Source organism: Myotis yumanensis, unplaced genomic scaffold (assembly GCF_028538775.1).
Source record: "Myotis yumanensis isolate MYYU_CA2020_CCGP unplaced genomic scaffold, mMyoYum1.0.hap1 SCAF_18, whole genome shotgun sequence".
Lineage (NCBI taxonomy): Eukaryota > Metazoa > Chordata > Mammalia > Chiroptera > Vespertilionidae > Myotis > Myotis yumanensis.
This window is the reverse complement of record NW_027223769.1, coordinates 27,592,922-27,619,891: the sequence shown is the minus strand read 5'-3', so window position 1 is coordinate 27,619,891 and position 26,970 is coordinate 27,592,922. Positions and strand designations below refer to the sequence as shown.

At 49.9% G+C, this 26,970-nt stretch overlaps 1 protein-coding gene across 7 annotated transcripts in view; it reads left to right on the top strand.

The window, feature by feature from the left end:
* SLC7A6 (solute carrier family 7 member 6) overlaps positions 1-25,654 on the top strand; it is a 28,024-nt gene extending 2,370 nt beyond the window's left edge. For 4 of the 7 annotated variants that reach the window (XM_070398540.1, XM_070398535.1, XM_070398538.1 and 1 more), the window contains exons 2-10: positions 6,635-7,185; positions 14,605-14,730; positions 16,765-16,909; positions 17,568-17,691; positions 17,903-18,006; positions 22,122-22,218; positions 24,453-24,602; positions 24,714-24,897; positions 25,326-25,654. In XM_070398540.1, the coding sequence (XP_070254641.1) occupies positions 6,672-7,185; positions 14,605-14,730; positions 16,765-16,909; positions 17,568-17,691; positions 17,903-18,006; positions 22,122-22,218; positions 24,453-24,602; positions 24,714-24,897; positions 25,326-25,420 (1,539 nt within the window). In that variant the 5' untranslated portion in view covers positions 6,635-6,671 and the 3' untranslated portion in view covers positions 25,421-25,654. Of the gene's footprint in view, positions 1-956; positions 1,527-4,745; positions 5,461-5,613; positions 6,008-6,634; positions 7,186-14,604; positions 14,731-16,764; positions 16,910-17,567; positions 17,692-17,902; positions 18,007-22,121; positions 22,219-24,452; positions 24,603-24,713; positions 24,898-25,325 lie in introns of those variants that run through there. The other 3 variants (XM_070398541.1, XM_070398539.1, XM_070398536.1) reach the window with 3 other exon arrangements.
* The last annotated feature ends 1,316 nt before the right edge of the window (positions 25,655-26,970 follow it).

Genomic DNA, 26,970 nt, shown 5'->3' with positions numbered 1-26,970 from the left:
CCCCCCCCCCCCGCCACCAATAGTTATCAAATATAAAAGAGGTTTTTAAACTCCAGCTTGTAAAATATTCTTTGTAATTGAATTTTGAAAGAGCCCCTTGCCCCCGCCCCCCCCCCCTGAAAATTGCATTTAATTGTTTTATGTCTAAATTTTCACAAGTAAATTTTAGTGGTCTGGTGAATTCCTTTATTATTTGCTGCAGGAGCTTGGAAAAGAGGATGGAAACCTGCTAGAAAGCTGCATTGTGTCCTTAAAGTGGGTTTAACACTGGTTTTCAAGACGGGAACTTACAGGGTGCCCTGAGTGATTTAATGGAAATGGTCTTCGACAGTGATTTTAAAGACTGTGTGTTTTGGGACTGAGAGGTGACTGATAAGTGTGTGTGGTCTGCACATACCAATTTCTTTTATCAATTGAATACAAATTGAAGACAAAAGGATAGTCAGTTCAGAGGTGATCTGGTAGGATTTTGTTGCACCCTCCCTCCCCACAAATACTGGGCTTCTTACCTAGAGATAGCGGGCTAATTACGAAGTCTGTTTTAATCAGTGATGTTCATCCCTTTGCTGCAGAAAGGTTTGCAAGTCTACTCTGTGGGGACAGGGTACACAGGGCATCTCACACGGTAACCCACTGCTTTTTGAGACTGTGTGTAGATACTGTTGTGACCAATTAAAGGCTGAGGAATTAAAAAACCGCGCACTGTGACAAAATGGGAGGAACCACTCACGGTCTTCGCCTCGCTTCTCTGAGTGACCACTTCCCTTTAGTTCAGCCTTTGCTGCTGCTGTTCTGGGGAGCACGTGACTCAAGGTGTTCAGCGTTTGCACGGTTATTCCCCCCACCCCCATCTTTTACCTGTATCTTATTTATGTCTTTTTAAAAAAAATAGGTTTCCTATAGACTGCGTGTTGGGTTTTGCATGTTTAGGTAATCTCAATCTCTCAATGTCTTTCATAGGGTTTGTTGTGTATTTTCTGTTCTAGGTGTTTTCTGGGGGTTTTTTTTGTATATTTTTATTCAATGATCATGGACTGAGTACGGATCCTGTCCTAGGCCTTTTGTGGGGGCTGCTGACACAGACAAGGAGCTCACAAACTGGTTGGGAGAGACTGACGCTAAGTAAATGCAGCAACAGAGTGAGGTGGCTGCTCAGGCAGAAGCGTAGACTAGAAACCTTAGGGGAACAAGGAGATGTGGGGAGAAAGAGGGCCGTCAGGATATTATTGAGGGGAAGGTGGGCGAAGAAGAGTGTTAGAGGCAGAGTGCTCAGTGTGAACAAAGACGTGTGTGTCTGGTAGGCGCCAGGGTTTAGGAAACTGCAAGTAATTCAGTGTGACTGGACTGTGGGGGACTGTGTGCCCGAGGGGATTAAGCCCTGCTAAGAAGGTCGGAATTTGTCCTCAAGGCCTCAGACGGTACCTGAGGGAGTAGATAGTAGGAGCCAAAGCTGTTTTTTTCCCCCATTGGAAGTCTGTCTCCCACCCCTGACTTGTCCCCATCTCCTGCATCGAGTCCTCTTGCAGGTACCGATTTTATTTTTCTCAGAATTCATGTAACTACTTAGACAAGAACTATGTTGGGGCGTTCCATTTTCAGGTCTTCTGGATCTTTGCTGATTTTATTTTATTTTATTTATTTATTTTTCATTAAATCTTTATTTTTTTGGAGGGAAAGGCAGGGTGTGCTCTGGGGAGGGGAAGTGCACGGTCAGTCTTTATTGTGGAAGGTATTACATGTGTCCCCCTTTTTTCCCCATTGACCCCTTCTAGCCCACCCCCCCTTCTGATTTTATGTGTACTTGTTCTGTGGATGATTGAGAGAGGTATGGTGAAGTCTCCAACTATAGTTTCGCATTTGTCTATTTCTCCATTCAGATCTATCAGTTTTTGCTTCATGTATTTTGAAGCTGTGTTGTTGGAAGAGATATATATTTAGAATTGACTTCTTGGTGAATTGACCTCTTTGTCATTATGTAATACCCCTCTTTCTCCCTAGCAATATTTCTTATTCTGAAGTCTATTTTGTCTCATGTTCATATACCTACTCCACGTTTCTTTTGATTAGCGTTTGCATGGTTATTTCCCCTCCACCCCCATCTTTTTTCCTCTAACTTATTTATGTCTTTTTTTAAAAAAATAGGTTTCCTATAGACTGCATGTTGGGTTTTGCATTTTTCGGTAATCTCTCAATGTCTGTCTTTTAATTGGTATGTTTAGATCATTTACATTTCATGTTTTTTTTTAATATGGTTGGACTAGAATCTGCTGCCTTGCTAGTTTTCTGTTTTCTATTAGTTCCTTATGTTCTATGTTTCTTTTTTCTTTTGGGCACTTTTATGATCTGTTTTATCTCCACCGTTGCCTTATTATTTATACCTCTTTTTTTTTTAATTGGTTGTCCTAGTTTTACAATGTATATCTTTAATTACTCACAGTCTGCTTTAATTAAATTGCATAATTTCACAGATAAAACCCTAACAGTATAACTCTCAATTCTTCCTCCTTATCTCTGTACTGTTGTTGTCATACATTTTGCTTTCACATGTGCTGTAAATCCACAGTACATTACTACTATTTTTGCTTATATTCTAAAGCAATGAAAAATAAACAACAAAAAAGTATTTTAAAATATTTACCTCAGGCCAACTGATATTTCCCTACAACTCTTGGAGGCTCTATTCTGTTTTATTTTTTTTTTCACTTTTTTCCCATTTGGACTCTTGTGGTTTTCATTTCTTTGCTGAGATTTCGCATCTGTTCTTGAATGCTGTCCAGTTTTCCTATGAGAACGTTTATGCATTAATTGTTAACCTACAAATAAAAGGCCAATGTGAGAGGCAACAAACATTTGAGACCTAAAACAATAGCACTGGTTCAGGCAGAGAGGATTAGGAGGTGAAGGCAGAGAGAGAGAGGGAAGGGGAATGATGACATGAAAAGGAGGGAGTTTTTGTGGGTGTAAATAAGCAAAGGAAGGCATTTCCATAGGTGCAGATAAGCTAACAATAGAAATTTAAAGAATGTCTTTCCATTTCAGGCCTCCAGCCCAAAGGTTATTTTGGCCAGTCTTAACATTCCAGAAGCTTGAAAAGTAGGATATGCAAGGCAGTTCTTCTGGGATGGGAGTTCCTCCTCCATGTCGGAGTGACTTTGCTTGTATTATTTTTCACAGAGTCATAGTTATTTTCATTTCCCTGTAGGTGATTTCAATATCTGGGTCATCTCTAGGTCTTATCCTATTGACTACTTTGCCTCTTGATAGTGGGTTGTTCCTCTTGTTTTATTCTGTGTGTTGCTTGTTGTTTGTTATCGATTGCCAGGTGTAGGTACATGGCATTAATTCTGGGACAGGAGCACCCCTCCTCTTTGATTAGGGGCTGTTGGTGTAGAAGTTTGAGTTGGTTGGGAGGGGAGTTGTGTTTGGGTTTTGTTGTTGCTGTGGTTTCCTTTTGTGTATCAAAGGCTTGGGGTCAGGTTTGCTGGAGGGAGGGTGTTTCCTGTGTTTTTGCTCCACGTTGAGCTTTAAGGCTTTCTGCACCTGTGCCCGAGGCTCAGCCGACCACAGACCACAGTAGTCTTGTTGCTGGGTACTTGCTACAATTGTTTTGGTTCAGCCTCGCCTTAGGCAGGCCCTGTTTCCCTGGCTCTGGGTGTGGATGGATCTTTATGGGTGACCCCACTCGCCCCCCAGAGGTAGGACACCTCTAATGCTCTACCTCTGGATACAAATTTTCTGCCTCAGCTGTTTTGGTGACGACAGTGTGCTGCCTTCTCCCCAGGTGTTTCATATTTTTATCTTTATTTGATTTTTTTGGGCTGCCTCCTGTATGTCCCCTACTGGGGATCTAGCCCGAAACCCAGGCTTGTGCCCTGACCGGGAATTGAACCGGTGACCTCTTGGTTCATGGGTTGATGCTCAACCACTGAGCCACACCGGCTGGGCAAGATTTTTCTTCTTTAGAGAAGGGACCAGGTAGACCTTTGTATTTTTCACAGAGTAGTGACTGCTTTCTTCAGACTAGTACTGCTGCAAGGCTTTCTCTGGTCTCCTCTCTAGTATTTCTTATGAGCCTCCATTAAGGTCTGTGGAGAAAAACCTCTGAGCTATAACCTTCCTATATAATAAAAGCGTAGTATGCAAATTGTCCCCTCGACCGAGAGTTCATCCAGGAGTTCTACCAGGGGGCAGGGCTGGCTGGGGGAAGGGAGGGAGGCCCCGGCCGGCAGGCCGGCAGCTGGCAGCCACAGGGGACCCTACCCTGCTGGTAATCTAGTAAGTTTTCCTGAATTCTGTGAGCTACTCTAGTAAATTAATTGAACTCAAGGAGGGGGTAGTAGGAACCCCCCCAACTTACAGCCAGTCAGTGAAAAGCACTGGTAACTACCTGGACATCTGAAGTGCTAGTAGGGGCAGGTTTGTGGGACTGAGCCCTTAACCTGTGGAATCTGATACTATCTTTGGGTAGATAGCGTCAGAATTGAGTGAAATTGTAGGACACCAGTCGGTGTTTTCGGAATTGCTTGATGTGTGGAAAACCCACACAGAAGTCCAAATAGAGTACCCAGCTGGGGCTGACGGGACAGGAGGAGGCTGGCGTGGTCACTGGAGCCAGTTCTTCTGCTTCCGTTTCCAGTTGGGTGAAAAGGCAGCCCAGGTCTCTCTGCACCTGACTCATGAGACTATAGGCTCCTCGGCTGTTTCCTTATTTTGTTTGCATGCCTGGACTCACCTGACAGACGCGTGAAAACAAATAAGTTTCCAATTACCTGCATAGGGAAATCTGCAGGCGTGGTGCCAGGAGTGAAAGTGGTGCCTCCTCTAAGCAGAGGTAGACTGGCTCACCTCCTCTGGGAGTGGGGGAGGGTTTACTAATGCCCAGAGGAGCTTGTTATTTTTTCTTTTTTTAAGAAAATATATTTTGATTGATTTCAGAGAGGAAGGGAGAGGGAGCGAGAGAGAGAAGCATCAATGATGAGAGAGACTCATTGATCAGCTGCCTCCTGCACGCCCCACACTGGGGATTCAAGCCCACAACCCAGGCGTGTGCCCTGACCAGGAATGGAACTGTCACCTCCTGGTTCATAGATTGATGCTCAATCACGGAGCCACGCCAGCCGGGCCAGAGGAGTTTTTTTCCACCTGGGCTCAGGCCTGTGGTCTGACGGGGGACTGGGATAGGTAAGGCAGGAGTTTTGGGTGAGGCTGTGGAGATTGGAGTTTTGCCTGAGAACTGCTCGCTCTTGAAGGCCCTGATTCCCTTGCGCTGAGCTCAGTGAGGCAAGGCTCTGGCACATCCATTTCGTCGAGCAGATGAGAGGCTTCTGGGAAGCGGATGTGCTGATTCATTCATTCTTTGTTTGAGATGCCATTCTTACCCATGGAAGTTATCTCCATGCCTGTGAAGGACTGATTCCTGGGTGGGAATTACATGGCCTACGGGATTCCTCTCTCCGGAAGGTGAGTCAGGAATAGGGAATCTGAATTCCTGACTCCAGGGCACAGGCATTGAGGGAGGGAGAAGGCCATGCTGAGTGGAGGGTCAGGAAGATGCCGTCTTCCTCGGACAGATTCTGGGTCCTTCGTAGATAGGTTGGTGTAGAATCCAACGTCCTTGAGGTTTCTGGACTGGCCCAACTCTAATCCAAAGGTGGTATTGCGTGCACACAAGCATGTGTGCGTGTGCGTGTGTGTGTGTGTGTGCGTGTGTGTTCCATCTCCCTTTAGGCTGTCTTCCAAAACCAGATCTGTGGATAAGAGGAACCTTATAGCTTTGATTGGGTGTCAAGACTTCTGGACCCTATTCTGGGAGAATCTCTTGGTAGACTCAGATGGTAGTGAGGGGCATGCTGAGGAGAAAAGCAAGTAAGCCCATAGCAGATGAGCTCCACGTTAGAATGCCCCCTGAATATTCTTTCTCCACCTGGTCTTATTATGTTACCCCTCTGGGAGCACTCTGGAAAAAAAGAAAGGTGTTGAATGGGCACGGAGCATTGGAGGAAGTAAGGTGGGTATCTTGGAAAGAGCAGCATCTCCTTGGTCCAGCCTCTGCAGTAGTGATGTGCCCTTGTCTGAGCATCTTCCTGGCTCTTCCCACCACATGCGCATGTTCTCTGCCCGCCTGACAGCAGCTGCAGACTTTTCCACATGTGGCTGGAGGCTGCAGAAGTCCCCGTTATGCTGGGGTGGAGGTGTGCGGGCAGGATTACCTGGGGATGGACAGTGCGAAGCCTTTCTCTCAGGCTGGCTAGGGCTGTGAACCTGGTGCCGGGACCCTGGGTCTTCTCCACGGGGCAGGTTTGCAGGTCCTAAGCTGCAAAAACTACGTTTCAGGAGAATCTGTGCTATGGATAAACCTAATGCCAGCCTACCCAGGGCGTCAAGCCAGGCGCCTCATGTTGGAAGTCGCCTTCCTATCTTGCCTGATCGCTTCTGGTATCTTTCTTGGGAGCAGTTTCCACTTATTTCCCCGAGTCCCGTGGTGGAGACAGACAGGCTCACTGCTTTTAGGTCTGTGTATGAGGCGTGCTGTTCCCACATAAGAGGTGGGCAGGGACATCTGCCTGCTTGGCAGGTCTAAACTAGCGCCTCCCCAGCCCCTGCCTTAGACTGACATACTTATATTCTTTGCCAGGCTGTCGTCCACACCGCTGTGAAAGGAGCTATTTGCCATGGAAGCCCGGGAGAGCACGGCGTCCACCTATCAGTTCATGTCCGAGGCCAACCAGCCCAGGGAGGAAGATGATAGCGTGGCACCTCAAGGGACCACAGAAACGATGCAGCTGAAGAAGGAGATCTCGCTGCTGAACGGGGTCAGCCTGGTGGTGGGCAACATGATTGGCTCAGGAATTTTTGTCTCGCCCAAGGGCGTTCTGGTACACACGGCTTCCTACGGGTTGTCGCTGGTCATATGGGCCATTGGCGGGCTTTTCTCTGTTGTGGGTGCCCTTTGCTATGCAGAACTGGGGACCACCATCACCAAATCTGGGGCCAGCTATGCTTATATTCTAGAGGCCTTTGGGGGCTTCATTGCCTTCATCCGCCTGTGGGCCTCCCTGCTAATCGTTGAGCCCACCAGTCAGGCCATCATCGCTATCACCTTTGCCAACTACATCATCCAGCCCTCCTTTCCCACCTGTGATCCCCCTTACCTGGCCTGCCGTCTCCTCGCTGCTGCTTGCATATGTAAGTCTGGGGGCTCTGGGGGAGTATGGGTGGGGGTTGGCGGTTACTTTAACGATGCTAATAGTACCTTCTATTGAACAGCATATTTTGCTTGTTGGGAGGAAAAGAGGTATTATGTCTCTTCAAGAAGTAATTTCTTTTTTTTTTGGAAAAAAATTATTTAAATATATTTTTATTGTCCTAACCGGTGTGGCTCAGTGGATAGAGCCGCCGGCCTGCGGGCTGAAGGATCCCAGGTTCGATTCCGGTCAAGGGCATGTACCTTGGTTGCGGGCACATCCCCAGTAGGGAGTGTGCAGGAGGCAGCTGATCGATGTTTCTAGCTCTGTATCCCTCTCCCTTCCTCTCTGTAAAAAAATCAATACAATATATTTAAAAATATATATATATATATATTTTTTATGGATTTCAGAGAGGAAGGGAGAGGGAGAGAGAGATAGAAACATCAACGATGAGAGAGAATGCATTGGTCAGCCCCCTGCACGCCCCCTACTAGGGGTCGAGTCCGCAACCTGGGCATGTGCCCTGACCAGGAATCGAACCGTGACCTTCTAGTTCATAGGACAGTGCTCAGCTACTGAGCCATGCCGGCGGGGCTCAAGAAGTAATTTCACCAAAGTCATTTGGTCCTGAGATAAGGGCACAGGGTGGGGTGGGAGAAGTTTAAATTTGTTTGTGGCTGTGAATGCCTCACATTCCTCTCACTCTCCGCTGTCCCTGAGTTCTGTTCCCCAGTCTGTGACGGGTCGGTGCATGTCTTACTAGTGTATCTGTCTTGTAGGTGTTTTGATTGGAATTGATATCACTAGTTATAACTTAACCCGGAAAAAAACATACGTGGTGAGGCCTTGATTATGCTGCAAAAAATAAAAATAAATGTTATTTTGCTTCCCGGCTTTTTATCTTAAACCAGTTTAGAGGCCTCCGTGAGGAGATCGCTTCTCTAGACGGTGGGTGATCCCTCAGGCCCGCAGGCCCGCAGGGCCGCTTCTGGCTGCCGCTGTCACAGCCGGTTCTAAGCAGCAGGCTCCGCACCAAAACGGCTTTCCCCGCTGGTGTTTCAGATTTCTTTACACTGATCTGTAAACGAGTCCTGCCTGGGGCCAGTGAGAGGCAGGTGGGTGGCCTCTACCCTGTATTTGGGTTTTTGAGGAAAGAACCCAAGAGATCTCAGCGGATCCCTCTTTCTTTTTCATTTTTCTCTCCCAAGGTGGTAAGGAGGGATTCTGTGTGAAGTCACCGAAAGGGAAAGAGGTGACGGTGAATTTCCCCGGTCCTGTAGAGCCTGGTGTGTTTTCTTTAGCTGCGAAAGTGGCCCAGAATTCCCCCCTGTGTTCCTTAGCATTGTGTTGCCAGAGGCACTTAATTATACTGTGTTCTTTCCATATCTCTGCTTGCAAAAGTTCTGGCAGTATATGTAATTTATCCTCCGTGTTAAAAATAGACCGAGAGCACCGGATTATAAAGGATTGTACCGTACACGGTGCCTCCTAACATGAAGGCATTTGTTACAGACAAATGTTAAAGGGAACCCCTCCACAGGTACCCCAGGGAGGGGGGAGGGGAGAGGGGGGAGGGGGGAGGGGGGAGGAGGAAGGGGGAGGAGGGGTACACAGTTGTATATCTGATAGGATTTGGCCAGGGGGACATTGGCCCGACTGAGCTCTCTAAAAAAGGGAATGGTTTTCTGATTATAAAACATATTCATCAAGGAGAAAATTAATTTAGCCTCAGATTACCCCTTAATCTACCACCAAGAGTTGAGGACATTTTTTTGTTTGTTAATCCTCACCCGAGGATATTTTTCCCATTGATTTTTTAGAGAGAGTGGAAGGGAGGGGGAGAGACACAAAGAGAGAGAAACATCGGTTGCCTCCCGCATGTTCCCAGACCCGGCTGGAGATCGAACCTGCAACCCAGGTACGTGCCCTTGACTGGGAATCGAACCAGAGACCCTTTGTTCCGCAGGCCGACACTCTAACCACTGAGCAACACCAGCTAGGGCGGTAGTTCTTGAGGTCCCCAGGTCCCCGCTCCGGCCAGGTGCCCAGCATTGTAAGTATAGGTGCCCTGTACTTGATTTGACTGCAGAAGTGTATGTTTCTGGCTTAGTTACTGTCAGTACATTTATCTCGGTGGGATCCTGCTTTTTCTGTAGCCGCACACACATCATTGGTGAGTATTTTCTGTGCCGGTTTCAGCATGGAAGTCAGTTCAGCACTGACATAGAGGAATCAAAGCAGAGGCCTCCTCACAGTTGAGACTCCATTGCCCCTGAGGGTTTGTTTGGCCAGGCCAACAGTGAGGAGGAGGAGGGCGAGGAGGAGGGGGAGGAGGAGGGGAGGAAGGGGGAGGGTTGGGAACGGTTCCTTCCCCTCCCTGTGGCCTCTGGGAAGAGGGAGCTGTGACTGTCCGCAGAACAGGGACTACAACTTCAGGTTGCCAGGCCAGTGCACCACACCAATTCATCCGAGAATATGAGAGGCGCAGGTCTGTCTGAGGGCACATGTATTATTCAGGATTCGTTTGTGTTTCAAACACTGAAAACCAAAAGCAGCAGGGCTCACACATATTGAAATTTATTTCTTCCCCATGTCAAAAGCAGACGGCGTGGGGCTCGCAGGATGACTTCATAATCCTCCAGGGAGCCAGGCTCCTTCCTTCTGCCTCCCGGGTCTGTCCTCCTCAGCATGTGATTTCTAGCTGGTGGTTCAGGCCGGCTACTCAAGCTCAAGCTGTCATATCTGCATCATGGCTGAGAGCAAGAACAAAGAAAGGCATGCCTCACTCTTTAAAGAGATTTCCTGAGGTCTTATTCATATTGCTAATGCATGAAAACATTCAAACCTGTGAAGAATTTTTGTGAGTTTGAGCCAAACTGTCGACCATTGCTGGGAAGCAGAATCTCAACGTATTGTGTGAATGCTCCAGAGAATGGCAGTTTTTCACCTTGTTTTACACATTACATTCAAAGGAGGGGATGTAAGAGGGTTATGTGAAATCCACTGGTGATCGGTTAGGGAGGTGGGAGAAAGCAAAGCAGGGAAACCTCTGGGATTGGATAAAAATTAAATTGACAGACACATATTTTTATTTTTTAAATTTTTTATAACATCCTTTTTCTTTTAAAAAAACATATATATTTTTATTGATTTCAGAGAGGAAGGGAGAGGGAGAGAGAGAGAGAAATATCAATGATGAGAGAGAATCATGGATCAGCTGCCTCCTGCATGTCCCCTACTGGGGATCAAGCCCACAACCCGGGCGTGTGCCCTGACCAGGAATTGAACCCTGACCTCCTGGTTCATACATAGGTCGATGCTCAACCACAGAGTCACACCTGCTGGGCTGGACACATACTTCTTTTACACAGGTGGGTACAGGATAGTTAACAGTCAGTTAATAAGGTTAATAACAATGAACAACAATTAACAACTAACAGTGAGGGAATTTGTGGTCTCCACCCTGGTGCCCTCACATATTGGTTGTGCCTTGAGAGGTCTGGGAAAAGGGAAGTTACACGTCGCCCTGACGTTCCACAGGTATGTTATCTTAGATGCGAAAGGACAGTAGGCTCAGTAAAGTTGGAAGTTGATTTTTGTCAGGGAAAACGCTGGCCTCGGACACGACTACCCACTAAGCGAACTGCTTTTTGCTGAAAGGTTTTCGTTTCAGACCACCCTTTGTGGTTCCTTTAGGCCTCGTGAGTTTGCCAGGCCACCAGGCAGGCCTTCCCTGAGTGAGTCAGGCTTGCACGTGGCCCCTTTTTGTCCACACCATGGAACTTGGCTTACATCCTGGGGCAGGAGCCTCGTTCCCTGGCCATACCTCCCTGCAAGAGAGGCTGGGCAATGTCCACTCTATTTGGGGGCAACCATGACTCTGGCTAAAATTTCTATCACTAAGATAAAATGGAAAAACAGGGATTAGGAGATAACTAGTGATCTTGGCCACAGAGAGACCTGGGGATTTGTTTCTGCTTTGGGATTGATTGGGTCTAGATTTGCTGTTTGAATGAATACTCCTTTCTCAGCAACCAGCTCCCAGAGAGACGTTCTGGGACGCATGGAGGAGTGAGGATCAGCTCGTGACATTTTATTTCTTTTTTGATTATTTGTGGACGAAAAATATATTTAAAAAATATTTTTAAACCATATTTTTATTAATTTCAGAGAAGAAGGGAGAGGGAGAAGAGAGACAGAAACATCAATGATGAGAGAGAATCATTGATTGGCTTCTTGCACACCCCCCGCTGGGATTGAGCCTGTGACCCGGGCAGGTGCCCTGACCAGGAATGGATCCGTGACCTCCTTGTTATAAGTTGACCACTGAGCCACGCCGGTGGGGTGACATTTTATTTCTTAATTAGAATCAGGAAAACATTCAGAGGACTTGACTGCTGCTTGGCAGACGGTTTTCAGAGCTCTCTGTTCCGTGGCAGGGCTGAGCGTTGGGTGAAGCAAGCAGGCGCCCGGGGCCAGCGTTTAAGGATGGTTTGCCAAGTGGCCCTCTGACAGTGAGTGCCTCCCACTAAGTATTTTTATTTTTACTGAGAAAGAAGCATATGTGCTCGGTAAATAAGTCTAAGGAGAGCAGGGCACACGATGGGAAAGGTCTCTCTCCCCAGAGGCAGCCACGGTGACCAGGCCCTTCGGTACCTTTCAGCTGGTCTTTCCGAAACTCTCTGCAGGGACCCCCACAAGGCACGGCCTTCACTCATCCCTTCAGCACCGGTCGTGAATTCCCACTGTGTGCAGAGAGGACTCAGCCGTGGGGGGACGTGAATTCCCACTGTGTGCAGAGAGGACTCAGCCGTGGGGGGACGTGAATTCCCACTGTGTGCAGAGAGGACTCAGCCGTGGGGGGTCATGAATTCCCACTGTGTGCAGAGAGGACTCAGCCATGGGGGGACGAGTGGCAGGGCGGAGTGGGGAGAAGGAGCAGGAGTGAGAGAGGGTGCCTGTGTGTGTGGCTCAGGAGTATGTCAGCGTCCCTCCCCATCCTGCAGCCGCATCTGGGTGCTACGAGCCAGGAGCACAGTCTCTTCATGTGTATGTTCATCTTTCTCCCTCTTTTTGTCCCTTTCTCCCTGTCTCTGCCTCCTCGTCTCTGTCTCTTATCTCTCTCTGTCTTCTGCGTCAGACTTTCATCACAAGCTGTGCACCCTCTCACTTCTTTTTTCCGTGGTCCTGCTTCCTTCCTCCGCTTTCTTGTGGTTCCTTTGTTACAGGGTCTGTGTGTGACTTTGACTCGCGGTGGCCCTGACTGCTGCGATGAGGTAGATTCGGTCTCTGGGTATCTCGACTCCATGTTCCTGGGAAAGATGATCCAACAGGCTCAGCTGGGCTCCAGTGTCGGGCTTGGTCGGTCAGGCACAACAGTGGAGGGGGAGCAATTCCCGCGAAGAGGCCAGGCAGGGAGGCCCGTACCTCACAATATGCTTACTGTCTTGCACCAGGGCCTGTGGATTACTGGTGGCTATCAACTAGGTCAGTGGTCGGCAAACTGCGGCTCGCGAGCCACACGTGGCTCTTTGGCCCCTTGAGTGTGGCCACGAAGTTTCAATCGCACTGTACGTGTGCGCCCGCACGTGGTATTTTGTGGAAGAGCCACACTCAAGGGGCCGCGGTTTGCCGACCACTGAACTAGGCAATCCTTCTGACAGCTGGTCTAGGCTGAGCCCCACACCCTTTGGGTAGCAGGTCCCTGGGAAGACCTGCCGGCAGCATGCGTTCCTTTGGTCTTCTCCCCTTCCCCTGACCTTCGCCCTCGCCCCCCAGCCCCCACCTCCTATGACTGTTCTAGCAAGCACCCGTGTCATTCATTTGCCAGAGGATGGAGTGAAAGCTCTCAGAGTGTTTTCGAGGCTGTTCGGCCACCATGTCTTATTTCCACAGGCTGGCCCATAGCCTCTCTCTCCACTGAGTGGAAGGATGTCCAAGTTTCTGACCCTCGCCTTGTCCCGGGGAATTCAAGGTTAAGTGAGAGTCATCACCTGCTTGATTCTAACAGAGTTCGCCCTTTCCCCTCTCTGTTTGGCAATAAGCTTAAGAAAACAAAATGCTTTTGTTTCCCCCTAAGAATTATGATCTCCTGGAGAAGCACCATCCAAATGCCCGAGGGAGAGACCTTCCTGAGACAGCCCCAGGCACTGAGCTGTGCTGTGAAGTGAGACTGCTGCAGGCCTAGGGGGAGAGAGAGCGGGCGCAGTGAGCCACTGGCTGGTTTGTTTGGGGAAGGTTTTACAGAGGAAGTGGGGTAGAGCTAGGCCTTGAAAGCGAGAGTTGCTGTGGCTACGGCAGGAGGAGAGGAGGACATTTCTTTTTCGTGCGTATCTGGCACCGGTAAAGAGAGAGTCTGGGGAAGTAGACAAAACAGGTGGGAGTCGGTAGGGGTGGTCTGGAACCCCTTGTGTATTGCCCTTGTGTCTTCCCTATGGATCAGAGCAGTACCTGGGCCCGGGTATCACCGAGGCGTGTGAGGAACTGGAACATAAAGCCACTGGTGCTGACAGGAGCCCAGGGAATGCCCAAGTGGGCTCACTTCCCACGGACCGCACCGAGCACTGTGGGGCCTGGGAGAGATCAGTGGGGTCCATGTGAGCTTAGGAATGGTAGTTGGCCCCTTTCAGCCTCAGTTTTCTCATCTGTAGAATGGAAATCAGGAATGTCTGTATTTTGGGGCTGTGAGAATTAATCGACAGGATGTATGTGAAATGCGTAGGCACATGATAGATTTCTTTTTCACACTCATAGACAAAGCATTGCCTAATTCCTAGGTGACCTGCCACCTACATCCAGATTCACCTCATGTATTAATGGGCCTCTCTTGTGTCTACTCTCTACCGTGGCCATGGGCAGGCCTTGTGCCCTGGGTGGTTTAGGACCTTGGGAGTCTGAGTGGGCCTGGGAGAAATTTCTAAAAATGGTCTGGTTGTCAGAATTTATGAATACGGCCCTGGCCAGTTTTCTCAGCGGTTAGAGCGTCGGCCTGCGGACTTGAAGAAGGGTTGCAGGTTCAATTCCCTGTCAAGGGCATGCACCTTTCACTTCGATGTTCTCTCTCCCCCCCCCGCCCCACACCCCATCCCCCCATTCCTCCTTCCTCCTTTCCACTCTCTCTGCAAATCAATGGAAAGAATGTCCTCAGGTGAGGATTAAAAAAACAAAACAAAAAAAGACTTTATGAATATGTGTCATGCCTTTGTATCTTGTCAACAGTGAGGGGCTGTTCATGGGGACTCCCAGCTGGGGCACATGGGAGCTGTCCCTCCATTTGGCTGTTCTGGTTCTGACCCGTCCATTGGCCTCCTTGCTGTAGGCAGATAGGGCAGAAGCGATAGAGTCCGGCCAAGGAGGTTGGGCCCCTGTGCTCTCCGCCGGAGCCTGCCAGGGACTGACTGTACGGTTTTTCTCCTAGGTCTGCTGACATTTGTGAACTGTGCCTACGTCAAGTGGGGCACACGCGTACAGGATACTTTCACTTACGCGAAGGTCCTAGCGCTCATTGCCATCATTGTCATGGGCCTTGTTAAACTGTCCCAGGGTAAGGAGGGCCTGAGGCGGGAAGGAGGGTGGATGACTCCGGGAGGCCCCCGGACTCCCTTAGGAGGACGTGGGGATTCTGTGAGCTCTACGTTCAGCTCTTGGTACATGGTAGACTGTGTCAGCGAGAACAGGAGATCTGTTCCTGGGCCTCTTGGGTCAGGCCGGCTTGGCCAAATGGACATGAGTCGGCCCCTCCCTCAGGGCTTTCCCTTTCAGGAGGCTAAGGCCAGTGGTCCGCAAACTCATTAGTCAACAGAGCCAAATGTCAACAGTACAACGATGGAAATTTCTTTTGAGAGCCAAATTTTTTAAACTTAAACTATATGGGTAGGTACATTGTTATTGACTTAATTAGGGTACTCCTAAGGCTTAGGAAGAGCCACACTCAAGGGGCCCAAGAGCCGCATGTGGCTCGAGAGCCACAGTTTGCCGACCACGGGGCTAGGCGCTCTGCAAGAAGCCGGCTGAGAGCTCTTGGAACTTGGGTCGTAATTGGGTCATAAAAGCAAACAGAGGGGATGGAGTGAACCCTGCTCTAGCTCCTATTTTTGGTCTGCGATTGCCAGGCAGCAAGTAGGGAGACTTGGCCCTCCTTGAGAGGGGCGGAAGGGTGTGGGGGTGTGGGTGGAGGGTGGGGGTGGGGTGAGGGGATAGGGTATGAAAATGAATGATTATTTCATCTGGACTTGCTCTTATTCAGGATTCCCTCCCAAAGTCAGCTCTCAGAAAAAATATCAAAATATTGTGAAGTTGGCACTGACTTTTCTGCAGGCTGGCTTTAAAAGCTTTTCATTCCTGCATCAGAGCAAGCTGGCAGTGAGGGTAGCAGGCCTTCCAGGATCTCCTGAGTCCTTGGCGTCCTCAGGCCCGGGCTGTCGTAATCCTTTCACAACCATCCTCTGGACTTGGCTGTGTTTATAATCACTGGCGGCACTGAGACCCCCACCTCAGACCTGTTGGCTCAAACTCTGGTTGGCTTGGAGTTGAAAAAGGTCTGTTTTTAAGAAGCGCCCGTGCAGTCCTTAAGCAGCCGGTCCGGCACCTCTGCTGCACACGTGCCGCCTTCGTGCGCACAGCCAACCCTCCGGGTGTCCCTGGAGCCCCAGGAGCACCCGGCCCTCTTTGCCGCGCTGAGGGACGGGCCTGGGCTTCCCGCAGGGGGTGGCGGCAGGCTCCCTTAGAAGTCTGGGTCTGGTTAGAAACCTGCAGGGTGTCCGGGAAGTCTCTCCACGGGGCAGCTGGGCGCCCCATCCTGGGCTTTCAAGTCCGTATGGTCTCCAAGGAGAATGACGAGTGCCTGGGCTGGCGCTTCAGGGGTGGAGGTGACCCAGATCAACCCCAGGCCCAGTGAGAAAGGAGACCCCAGGTCCCACACAGCCTTAGATGTCCTGCCCCACCCATCCTCAGCCACTGCAAGGAGAGCAACAGTCCTCTCTGTGTGAGACGGAGAAACTGTTTGACCAAACTGTGCGGTGGTCGGAGCAAAGAGAGGTGGTTCCACAGGAAGTCTCATTGTTAGCGAAAAATGACCTTTTTTTATGGTAAACAGGGTGCTTTCTAAAAAATAGGAGGAAGAGGTGTGGCCCACTCCGGGGTCACTGCGGGGGCGGGGGGGGGGGGTGGGGGGTGGGGGGTGGAGGATGGAAATTCACTGCGGGGTTTTGGAACAGGTGTCACATCAGAGGCAGCTGGGATTGTCTAGTTTTAGTAAAGGAATCTGAGCTTTCCTGAGAGAGTGGGGGTGGGGTTAAGTGTAGGGAGCTGGTAGTTGGTGTGTTTTTTGTTTTTTTTTTTTTCGGTGTTAAATTATGTTTTGTTTTTTTCCTTTCTTCTTCCCCCTTGCTTTTCCCTTCTTTTCTTGACCCTCTTCCTTTCTGTTTTTCCCCCCCATCTTCTCTTCCTCTTTCTTCCTCCCTTCTCCCCATCCTTCCCTTCTCCTTACACCATCCATCTCTCCTCCCTCTTCTCCTTCTTTCCCTTCCTCACCTCTGAATCCCCCTCTCTCCCCCGCCCCCCACCTTTGCTCCCGCAGGACGCTCTGAGCACTTTCAGGACGCCTTTGAGGGTTCCTCCTGGGACATGGGAAACCTCTCTCTCGCCCTCTACTCTGCCCTCTTCTCTTACTCAGGTTGGGACACCCTTAATTTTGTAACAGAAGAAATCAAAAACCCAGAAAGGTAAAGGTGGGCTCGCCCTCCCGCTCCCCGGCTCTCACTCCCCAGCGCGGCTGGAACAGCTGGTAGAGGGCAAGGTCGCCCCCTTCCTTCCCCTTGTCCCGCTGGCTCTCATCCCTCCCTCCCCAGTCTCCAGCTCAGAGGGATTGGGGTCAGGATGGGAGTGAGCGAAGGTGGGAAAGCCGTGGCTCCTCCCCGTCATGGTCATCCTGGAGGAAACCAGGGTCCCCCCTCAAGGAGCGGTCCTTGAATGGGCAGCAGAGCCCACTGGGGCTAAGGTGCTGGGACCTTGCACGCTGGTACTGACCCTGAGGCCTGGGGAGCAGGAGGTTTATTCTGGGCAGCCAGGTACTCAGCCTGACCTCTAATCCCCAGGGGACACTGCTCCTTCTCCAGTGGGACCCATGGGCCCCAGTGTGGTGACCATCACACATTGACCATGAGCTCATGAGCTCTCTCCACAGAGAAGGGGTTCTCTTCCCCCTTCTCTCTAGAGAGCCCAGGGGCGTGGGATACATACCCATCCTGGGACATCATGGGGGAGAGGTACCTCGAAGACCCAGAGGCCAGGGAACTGTTCAATCTCAGAAAAATCCTTGGGTGAACTTGGACCCCAGGGAGAGGCTGGTTCTAGGTCTTCCTGTCTCACCTGTGCTAACAGGAATCTGCCCCTGGCCATCGGGATTTCGATGCCAATTGTGACACTCATCTACCTCCTGACCAACGTGGCCTATTACACCGTGCTGAGCATTTCAGACGTCCTCAACAGCGACGCCGTGGCTGTGGTGAGTCGCTCGGGGTCCCCGTTTGCGCGTCGTCCTATGACACTGAACGGTTCGATCTTTTCGCAGCCACCCCGGCTCCGCAGGAGAGGCGAGGGGGTCTCGGCCAGAGGGCGGGCTGCCCAGCAGGGACCGTGTTTGTCCCCACAGCCTGGATCAGGAAGCTTAGGAAACCCCGTCCCAGGCTGAGTGCGCCTCTGTGTTCTGCCCCCAGACATTTGCTGACCAGACCTTTGGCATGTTCAGCTGGACCATTCCCATCGCTGTGGCCCTGTCCTGCTTTGGGGGCCTCAATGCGTCCATCCTTGCTTCATCAAGGTACTGTGTCCCTGCCCCCCTGGTGACAGACTCCATGTTCTCTGAGGCTTTAGGTGAGCCCGTAAGAGCTCTTCTTCTCCTTCCTCCCTTTCCTAGAAAGACAGGGTGTGTGTGTGTGTGTGTGTGCGCGCGCGCGCGCATGCGTCTGCCTTTGTGCAGATGTTGGTGTGCTGGTAGCTCATGCGTTTATCTATTGAGTTGAGAGAGAAAGAAAGAAACATCCACTTGTTGTTCCATTGACTTATGCACTCATTGGTTGATCCTTGTATGTGCCCCGACCTGGGATCAAACCCATGACCTTGGCGAATCAGGACGATGCTCTAACCAAGGACAGATTGATAGGAGGTGGGAGAGAAGAAGGTGATAGCTGGGGTGAGGGACCCTGTCAGGGACCAGCTTCTAGGCTCCTTGTGGGTGACGGCACAGCCCCAGGACTCACTGCTTCAGTGAACGATTAGCGAGCACTCGCTGGGTACCAGGTCCCGGCCCAAGATGATTCTGCCCCTCACGTCACAGAAAACACTGAGGCCGACAGGTAGGCTCCTGCCCTCCTCTCTGTGCAGGGGCTGTCCTGCCTGTTGTTCCAGAGAAAGGAGCCTCGCCGGCTCACTCTGCTACCTGGGGTCAAGGTTACATGCTTCCCTTCCTTAGCGCCGTGGTGCGTCCGTTGGCCCTTCTCTTGGGCAGATGTTCACCCATTGGAGCCATCTCCGCACGCGCTGCTTTCATCTCCACTTACAGAAGTCGCAAAATAGCTCTTCCCGTCTCCCCTCTTCCTGACTGGGCACATTTCTTGAGGGAATAGTGTGTATTTCACCGGTCATTCATATTTCTACCCATTACCCTTTGGCTTCTAGTACCTAAAAAAAAAAAGTGTTCTGAGTTAGGGCACCAGTGACTCCTCCTCAGACTGCTTTCATCATGGTCCTTATGATACCGGATGCACGAAGCAAGTGATGCTGACAGCCTTTTTCTCCTGAAACGATTCCTGCGACTCTCTGGTAGCTGAGAAGGCTCCTTTCCTGATTTCTCACCCCCTAAATGTCGCTGTCCCTGAGGCCAGGAGTGTACTAGGCGTGCAATAAAGATTTGCCACAGGAACAGATAGGAGTAGAGAAAGTTTTGTCCTGTTCATTTTTCTTAACTGGTTTTGACACCCCAGTCCGTGTACGTAGGGCCTCCCTGGACCATCAAGAGTAACAGAAAAATCAAGGTCTTTTAAAAGAATATGGTGTCATCTCCTCTCACCTCAGCCTGTTGTGGCCCAGGTTCCACCCCTTGTGGTTCTTCACAAGCTGCCCCACCCAAAGATGGTGCTTCCCCTCGCCTCATACTCACTGACCTTGCTCAAAACATCCCCCTTGACCTTGCCAGTTATCTCCAAATATTGAGGTGGTAGGTGCCTTCTAACCTCACCTTCGACTGGATGGGGTTGGGGAGGACGCGAGAGTAAGAATCTGGACCTGCACACAAAGGGAGGTGCAGTGCTGTCCAGGAAACAACGCACAATTGTTTCTGCTTGTGTTGCCTTCTTCAGTTTTTCTTTATAATCCTCGCAGCTGGTGTGGGTTTTGTACTGGACGCCTTTGCCTCACCTACTCATTACTCCCTTCCAGCATCCTCTCCTCCACATTTTTTCTCTACTTAGTACACATTATTCACTTCCTCAGCCAACTCCAGCATCTTGCCCGATAGCACCTTTAAAGATGATGTCATCAATTCCTATGTTTCCACCCGGATGACCCACGCGTATCTCAAACTTAATATACACTTTGTGTCCAAATGCGCTTTGTGTCCAGTTGTGATTTTGTGGGCCATCAGTCCTCCTTGCTTCTCCTTTTATTTTTTTAGAATAGTTTATTATTGATTTTTTTTTTTTAGAGAGAAAGGAAGGGACAGGAAGGAAAAGAGAGAGAAATGTCAACGTGAGTGCGGAACATCGATCGGCTGCCTCCTGCACACCCCCTACCGGGGATAAAGCCCGCAATCTGGGCGTGTGCCCTGACCAGGAATCAAACCAGCAACCTTTCTGCTGGGACAATTCTCAACCAACTGAGCCACACCGGCCAGGACAGTCCTCCTTGCTTCTTAATTTTATCCTTGGTGTCTACCCTATTCTCCCAGTGTATGTATGTGCACATGTGTGCATGTGTGCACACACACACACACACACACACACAGGATCACTACATTTGATTGAGGTTTCACATCTATCCTGTCCTCTCCTCAGCTAGTGCATTGGGCCTCATTCAGGCCTCCTCTCTTATTTTTATTTTTATTGATTTCAGAGAGGGAGAAACATCAATGATGAGAGAAAATCATTGATTGGCTGCCTCCTGCAGGCCCCCTACTGGGGATCGAGCCCGCAACCCAGGCATGTGCCCTGACCTGGAATCGAACCCAGGACCCTTCAGCCCGCAGGCCGACGCTCTATCCACTGAGCCACACCGGCTAGGGCAGGCCTCCTCTCTTATGGCAGTTATCATGGATGAGCTTGTCTGGCCTTCTGTCCGTACCCTCGTCTCTCCCTGTTGATGCTACCAGCGTCTCTGTGTCAAATCTTGTCAGGCCTTTTCTTCAGAGCCACAGCTGGCTCTCATGCTTGTTCAGACTCCACAGTATGTCCGCACGTGCACGTTCTTCCCAGCACACTGCTCACACGCCTTAACCTAGGACTGCAAGCATTCTAGTACCAACCTTCAGAGAGGCCGCACTGTTCCGCCTCCAAGCCCCTTTTGCCTTTGCCCGTGCTGTTTCCCCACCCACCACTCACCTCTGCCAGACTCCAGCCCGTCTTCCCAGCCCAGACGTGGTCACCTCTTGGGAAGCTTTGTGTTCCCCAGTCCGCCCCTAAGCCTTGCGAGGGCGATGTACTGCATGAAGACCTGCCTGCCCTGGGTGGTGCTCATTCCTCTGCTGCTCTGTTTCCCAGTCAGTCGGGCTCTGTATGTGCAGAGAGGGAGCCTGGGTTGTCTCTTTGAGTCCAGGTTTGCTCTAGCCCCGTGGTCGGCAAACTGCTTTGGCCCCTTGAGTGTGGCTTTTCCTAAGCCCTAGGAGGACCCTAATTAAGTTAATAACAATGTACCTACCTATATAGTTTAAGTTTAAAAAAGTTGGCTCTCAAAAGAAATTTCAGCCGAAACCGGTTTGGCTCAGTGGATAGAGCGTCGGCCTGCGGACTGAAGGGTCCCAGGTTCGATTCCGGTCAAGGGCATGTACGTGGGTTGCGGCCACATCTCCAGTAGGAGATGTGCAGGAGGCAGCTGGTCGATGTTTCTCTCTCATCGATGTTTCTAACTCTCTATCTCTCTCCCTTCCTCTCTGTAAAAAATCAATAAAAAATATATTTAAAAAAAAAAAAAAAAGAAATTTCAATCGTTGTACTGTTGATATTTGGCTCTGTTGACTAATGAGTTTGCCGACCACTATCACACGTCAAGAGCTCAGAGAAGATCTATGAGGACACAAGAGAAGCCTGGCTACTTTTCTTTAAAAAGCCATTGTGTTTCCCTGGCAGGTGTGGCTCAGTCGGTTGAGCATGGTCCCATGCACCAAAAGCTTCAATTCCCGATCAGGGCTCATGCCTGGGTTTCAGGCTTGATCCCCAGTAGGAGGCGTGCAGGAGGCAGCCAATGGCTATTTCTCTCTCTCCCTCTCCCTCTCCTTTCCTCTCGCTCTAAAAAATGAATAAAAACATAGTAATAATAAAAGTCATTGTGTTAAGTATGAAACTTATGGGATGGCAGAGTGAGGGTACCTCTGGTGGGGTGGGTTAGAGTGCCAGTGGGTGATGGCAGGGTGAAGCATTCGTTGGGTGCTGGTGGGGGACTGTGATAGAAGTGGGGGGGGGGTCTGTGGGTGATGGGGGTGCCTGGGTAACCGTGGGGTAGGGCATTTATGGATAATGGTGAGGTGCCTCTGGTTGAGGAAGGTGGAGACATCTCTGGGTAAAGGGGGGGGTAGGTTGGACTGGGCATGCATAGAGAACGTGGGGTGCTCCTGAGAGACTGGTCCCTGCTTTGTTCTGGAGCTCTGGGCCCACTTTGTCTGAGTGAGGAGTGTGGCTGTGTGGCTGAGTAAAAAGGATCTCACTGACGCATTTCCTGTCCCTCCAGGTTGTTCTTCGTGGGCTCCCGTGAGGGCCACCTCCCAGACCTTCTGTCCATGATCCACATTGAGCGTTTTACACCCATCCCTGCTTTATTGTTCAATGTAAGCTCTGCTGGGGGTGGGTGGAGGGGGGGTGGGGACTGGGTATATCTCTGTACTACTTACTCCTGCTGATTTGATGCAAAACTGTTGGGTGGGCGGTATACTAGCTTTCTTGACATAGTTCTTGATCCTCTCAGTGTTTCTTCTTTCTTACTAAAATTATTTTAAAATGAAAATGTAAAACTTAGTCCTATTAGAGAAGGCGAATGCTATAAAAGAATATAGAAGTGAACTTGTAAGATTTCTCTATCTGTTATTTTATATCAGTGGCTTCTTCCTCTCCTTCTTCCAGCTCCTTCTTTTAACAAGAAATATTAAATCATATTTAGAGCCCTGGCCAGTGTGGCTAAGTTGGTTGGGTGTTGTCCCATGTACCGGAAGGTCGCCATTTTGATTCCCGGTCAGGGCACATGCCTAGGTTGTGGGTTCGATCCCCAGTTCGGGTACGTGAAGGAGGCAGCCAATCGATGTTTCACTCTAGTGTCTGTTTCTCTCTCTCTTCCCCTTCCTCTCTCTCTCTAAAGAAAAAAAACCAATTAAAAAAATCATTTTTAGAAAAGCCAGATCAGTTAAGCACCAACTACCCGAAGGGCCTCTATTCATGTCATAGATCATACATTCATATACAGTAGATGGCAGTGAAGTGTTTTATTCCAACAAAATTAGTAAATTATGGAAGTATTCTGACAGGTGGAAAGTTCTAAAGAAAGGCCACCACTTTCCAATTTGGACTAAGATATTATATAAATAAAAGCTAACAGGGACCCTGAGAAAAAAAAGGCCTTACTCCAAGATTTGGAAAACAGTTAAATTTTCTTGTTATTAGGTCTTTAATGGTTTAATTAATTGTCTAAATTTTGGGTTCCTCTGGAATTTATATTTTGATGTATGGGATGAGGTGGGGATTCACTTAATTTTTTTCTCTCAAATAGCCAGCTATGCCAGTATAATTTATTGAATAATCAGTTTTTCCAGTTTTCAAATTTTTATCATATAAAAATAATAGGAGGTTGAAAGGGCTGCAGACTCTCAAGGGAGAGGTGCCTGTGGAAGTCACTCTGGCACCGAGGCTGGCTTCCCTGGGCCTGCTGGGAGAATAGGGATTGCTTAGGGGCTAAGTGGGGTTCTTCCAAGAGAGGTACCGCCCTTCAGGACTGGCTTTCGCTGATCTGGTCTGGGCTTCAAGCCTTGGGGCTCAGCTCTGTCCTTTGGGTCTAGGTCAGGGGTGGGCAAACTTTTTGACTCGAGGGCCACAATGGGTTCTTAAACTGGACCGGAGGGCCGGAACAAAAGCATGGATGGAGTGTTTGTGTGAACTAATATAAATTCAAAGTAAACATCATTACATAAAAGGGTACGGTCTTTTTTTTTTTTTTTAGTTTTATTCATTCCAAACGGGCTGGATCCGGCCCGCGGGCCGTAGTTTGCCCACGGCTGGTCTAGGTTCAGCTCTGGGTCTGGGGTCGGCTCTTTGGGGATGAAAATAATAATAATAGCTAATTTTGGGGGTGCTTTATATATGCCAAGTATGATGATATGCCCCTTAAATGTATCATTATTTCAACGAATCCTCCCCCTCAGCAATAAGCTTCATTATTTAGTTTTATGTTGAATATCTGAAAAAACAAAACAAAACAGGATACTTTCCTCCTGGAATTTTTAAAGATCTTTTATTGATTTTTAGAGAGAAAGGGAGAGAAACATGATGCCAGAGAACGAAACATTGATTGGCTGCCTCCTGCATGCCCCCAATCGGGGTCAGGGATGGAGAGGCAACCCGGGCATGTGAGCCCTGACCAGGAATGGAACTGGCAACCTTTTGGTGCACAGGATGACACCCAACCAACTGAGCCACACTGGCCAGGGCTCTAATCTGCATTTCTAAGGTGCCAGGACAAGGCATTTGCCCATTCATGTGCCAGGTAGTTAGGACCCATGTGTAAAGACCTGGAGGGCACCTTGTGGTCCATGCTGAGGTTAGTGGGTGGACGTGCGAAGGGCCTCACTGTCTGCCCTCAGAAGGGTCAAGGAGTCACTGGGTGGAGGACGGGCCTCCAGATGCAGAGGGAGAGATGCCACCATGAAGATTAAAGTGGAGAATGGGCCTTCCTGAGGGCAGGGGGTCACTGGAGCGAGCCAGAGGTGATCTGCTGAAGCTAAGTCAGCCGTCAGCACATCTGGTGGGGCCCCTGGTGGTGACATTGCCCTCTCCTGCTCCCTCCCTCCCCATCCAGTGCACAATGTCACTCATCTACCTCATCGTGGAGGATGTTTTCCTGCTCATCAACTACTTCAGCTTCAGCTACTGGTTTTTTGTGGGCCTGTCTGTGGCTGGACAGCTCTACCTTCGCTGGAAGGAGCCCGAGCGGCCCCGGCCTCTCAAGGTCAGTGGCTCCGGGCAGACGAGAAGGGTGGGCCCTCTCCCAGAGGTGCCTTCTTTTCCATAGCGTTCCCCCATCCCACATTACCTGATATCTCACCTCCCTTCATTTCAGCTGAGCCTGTTTTTTCCCATCGTGTTCTGCATATGCTCCTTGTTTCTGGTGATTGTGCCCCTCTTTGGAGACACCATCAATTCCTTCATTGGCATTGGGATCTCCCTCTCCGGAATCCCCGTCTACTTCCTGGGTGTGTACCTGCCAGAATCCCGGAGGCCGCTCTTTGTCCGGAATATCCTGGGTGAGCTTCTTTGCCCATCATCACTGGTTGTGCGTGTGTGTGTGTGTGTGTGTGTTCACAGATGCGCGGGAGAGATGGGCATGGTAGCTGGCTTCCTCCAAACTAGTGATGTGCTAGAGGCCATGAGACCTGACTGCCCCACATGACTTCTTCCCTTTTTATCTTGATATGATTTTACTTCTATCTTTAGATTCCTATTTTGGGGTTAAAACACTACCTCTTATAAGTGCAATATAAGTGTAAAGACTCTGGTTGGGCTCAGGACTGGGGATGCTAAGGCTGGTTGGGGGTGAGGGGCAAAGCCTGGCACAGGGTACCCAAGGGAGAGATGAGCAGGGAGCCACAGATGTGCTGTGAACAGCCTTGTGGTGTTCAGATTGGGGTTGTAGCTGAATGTGTTTACTCAGTTCTCTTCTTTTCCCATTTAGCTGCTATCACCAAAGTCACCCAGAAGATTTGCTTTTGCGTCCTGACTGAGCTAGATGTAGCCGAAGAGACAAAGGTTGAGAGGAAAACTGACTAGAGGCCAGAGGTGAAGTCCCCTGAGGCCTGGAAGGTTTTTACCTGTGGCCACAGTCACCAAAGGCCCGATGGCAAGACTGTGTGGACCCAGCCCTCTTGTACTGAAGGAGCCTGTTGGCACACATTATGTCAGGGGGTGGAGGGCTGATGGCTTCCTCAGGTGCTCACTCTCATTGGTCGGCTATGGGAGAAGACCGAGTTGGGGGCCAGCATGGAGGTGGGGGCGGGGGAGGGCGTGGGGATGGTTGTTGAGTTTTGTTCCTGCTGGGTGGTGTGTGTCGTCCTTACAGACACTTGGTGAGTTGCACTAGGGGAAGAGGGAGTGCTAGCTAGGTTAGCTGTGGCTGGTGGTTTCTAAACTTGGTACTCGAGGTTGGAACCAGGAGTCTCTACAAAGGGGCTGCTTTTATGACAAGTTTTCCTCTGACCAGGTCCAGGCACCTGACTTCAGAGGCCTGAAATGCTACCATTTCTTCCTCGGGTTCAAAATCCTTCCCTGGGGGAAATGGTGGTATTCCATTATTTATTTATATTATTTAATCCAGAACAGCAATTCTAGGTGAGTCCTGGTATTCATCTACAGGATGCAGTGGGCTGTTTATAAATGCAGAGTACCCAAAGATGAGTCCCTCTGTCCTCAGAGGTGTCTCTATGTGGTGGTGGGTCAGACTCTGACCGCACTTTTTTTTTTTTTTTTTTGCTTCGTTTTAGCACAATCTTCTGTTGAGTCTTACCTGCAAAGGTGAACTTTAAAGATTTTTTACTCACTTTAGTATACGTTATAAGCACCTGGGGTTGTAGCTGACACATGAACAAATTCATGCGTCAGAAGTCTGGCACTACCGTTGTTTTGGAGGAGAATCCTTTATTTCACTTGAGAGCTTGTCTGTGTTCTAGATGATCAAGTACACCGCTGGGTTTCTGGTACGAACTTTAAGAGGACAGAAACTTCTCGTTCAGGTCCATCACCTGAATTCTCTCAGCTGTCACTGTCTCATGGACTTGAGCCACCAAATAGCTTGTTCCACTTGCTAAGGGTGGGTGTGAGGGGCTGCTGTGCAGACCCACGCAAGCCCTCCGAGGTGCTAGACGTGGTCGTTTTCTTCTGGAAACCTCACACCAGGCCGCATCCGCTTGTCCCCAGCACCAGGCTTTGTTTACACTGAGCCGCCTTGGTGTGGATCGCTGGGACAGTGCACGCCTCCCCCGCCTGCCTCCTGGGCGAGGTCTGGTGGGGCTTCAGTCTCAGGAAGACCTTGGTACTCCTGGGGACTTCTTTTTTCCCATGGAGAGCAGTGAAGACTCTGGGAAAAAAGCTGCTTTAACCTCAGTCTGGCTCCTCAGCAGACTGCACGATTGGACATAACTAATTCTGGTGCTCAGGCTGCTCTTTAACACCCAGGTCAGGCAGAGCAGGTTTGGCCTTGAGGATGCTCCTTCATGGGCAGCTTGGCTGCACTGGATCGTACAACTCTCCTAGGATGACCTCAGACCCCATCATCCCGGGCCCAGAGAACCTGCTGGCTTGGCACACCGTGGGCTTCTTGTCCT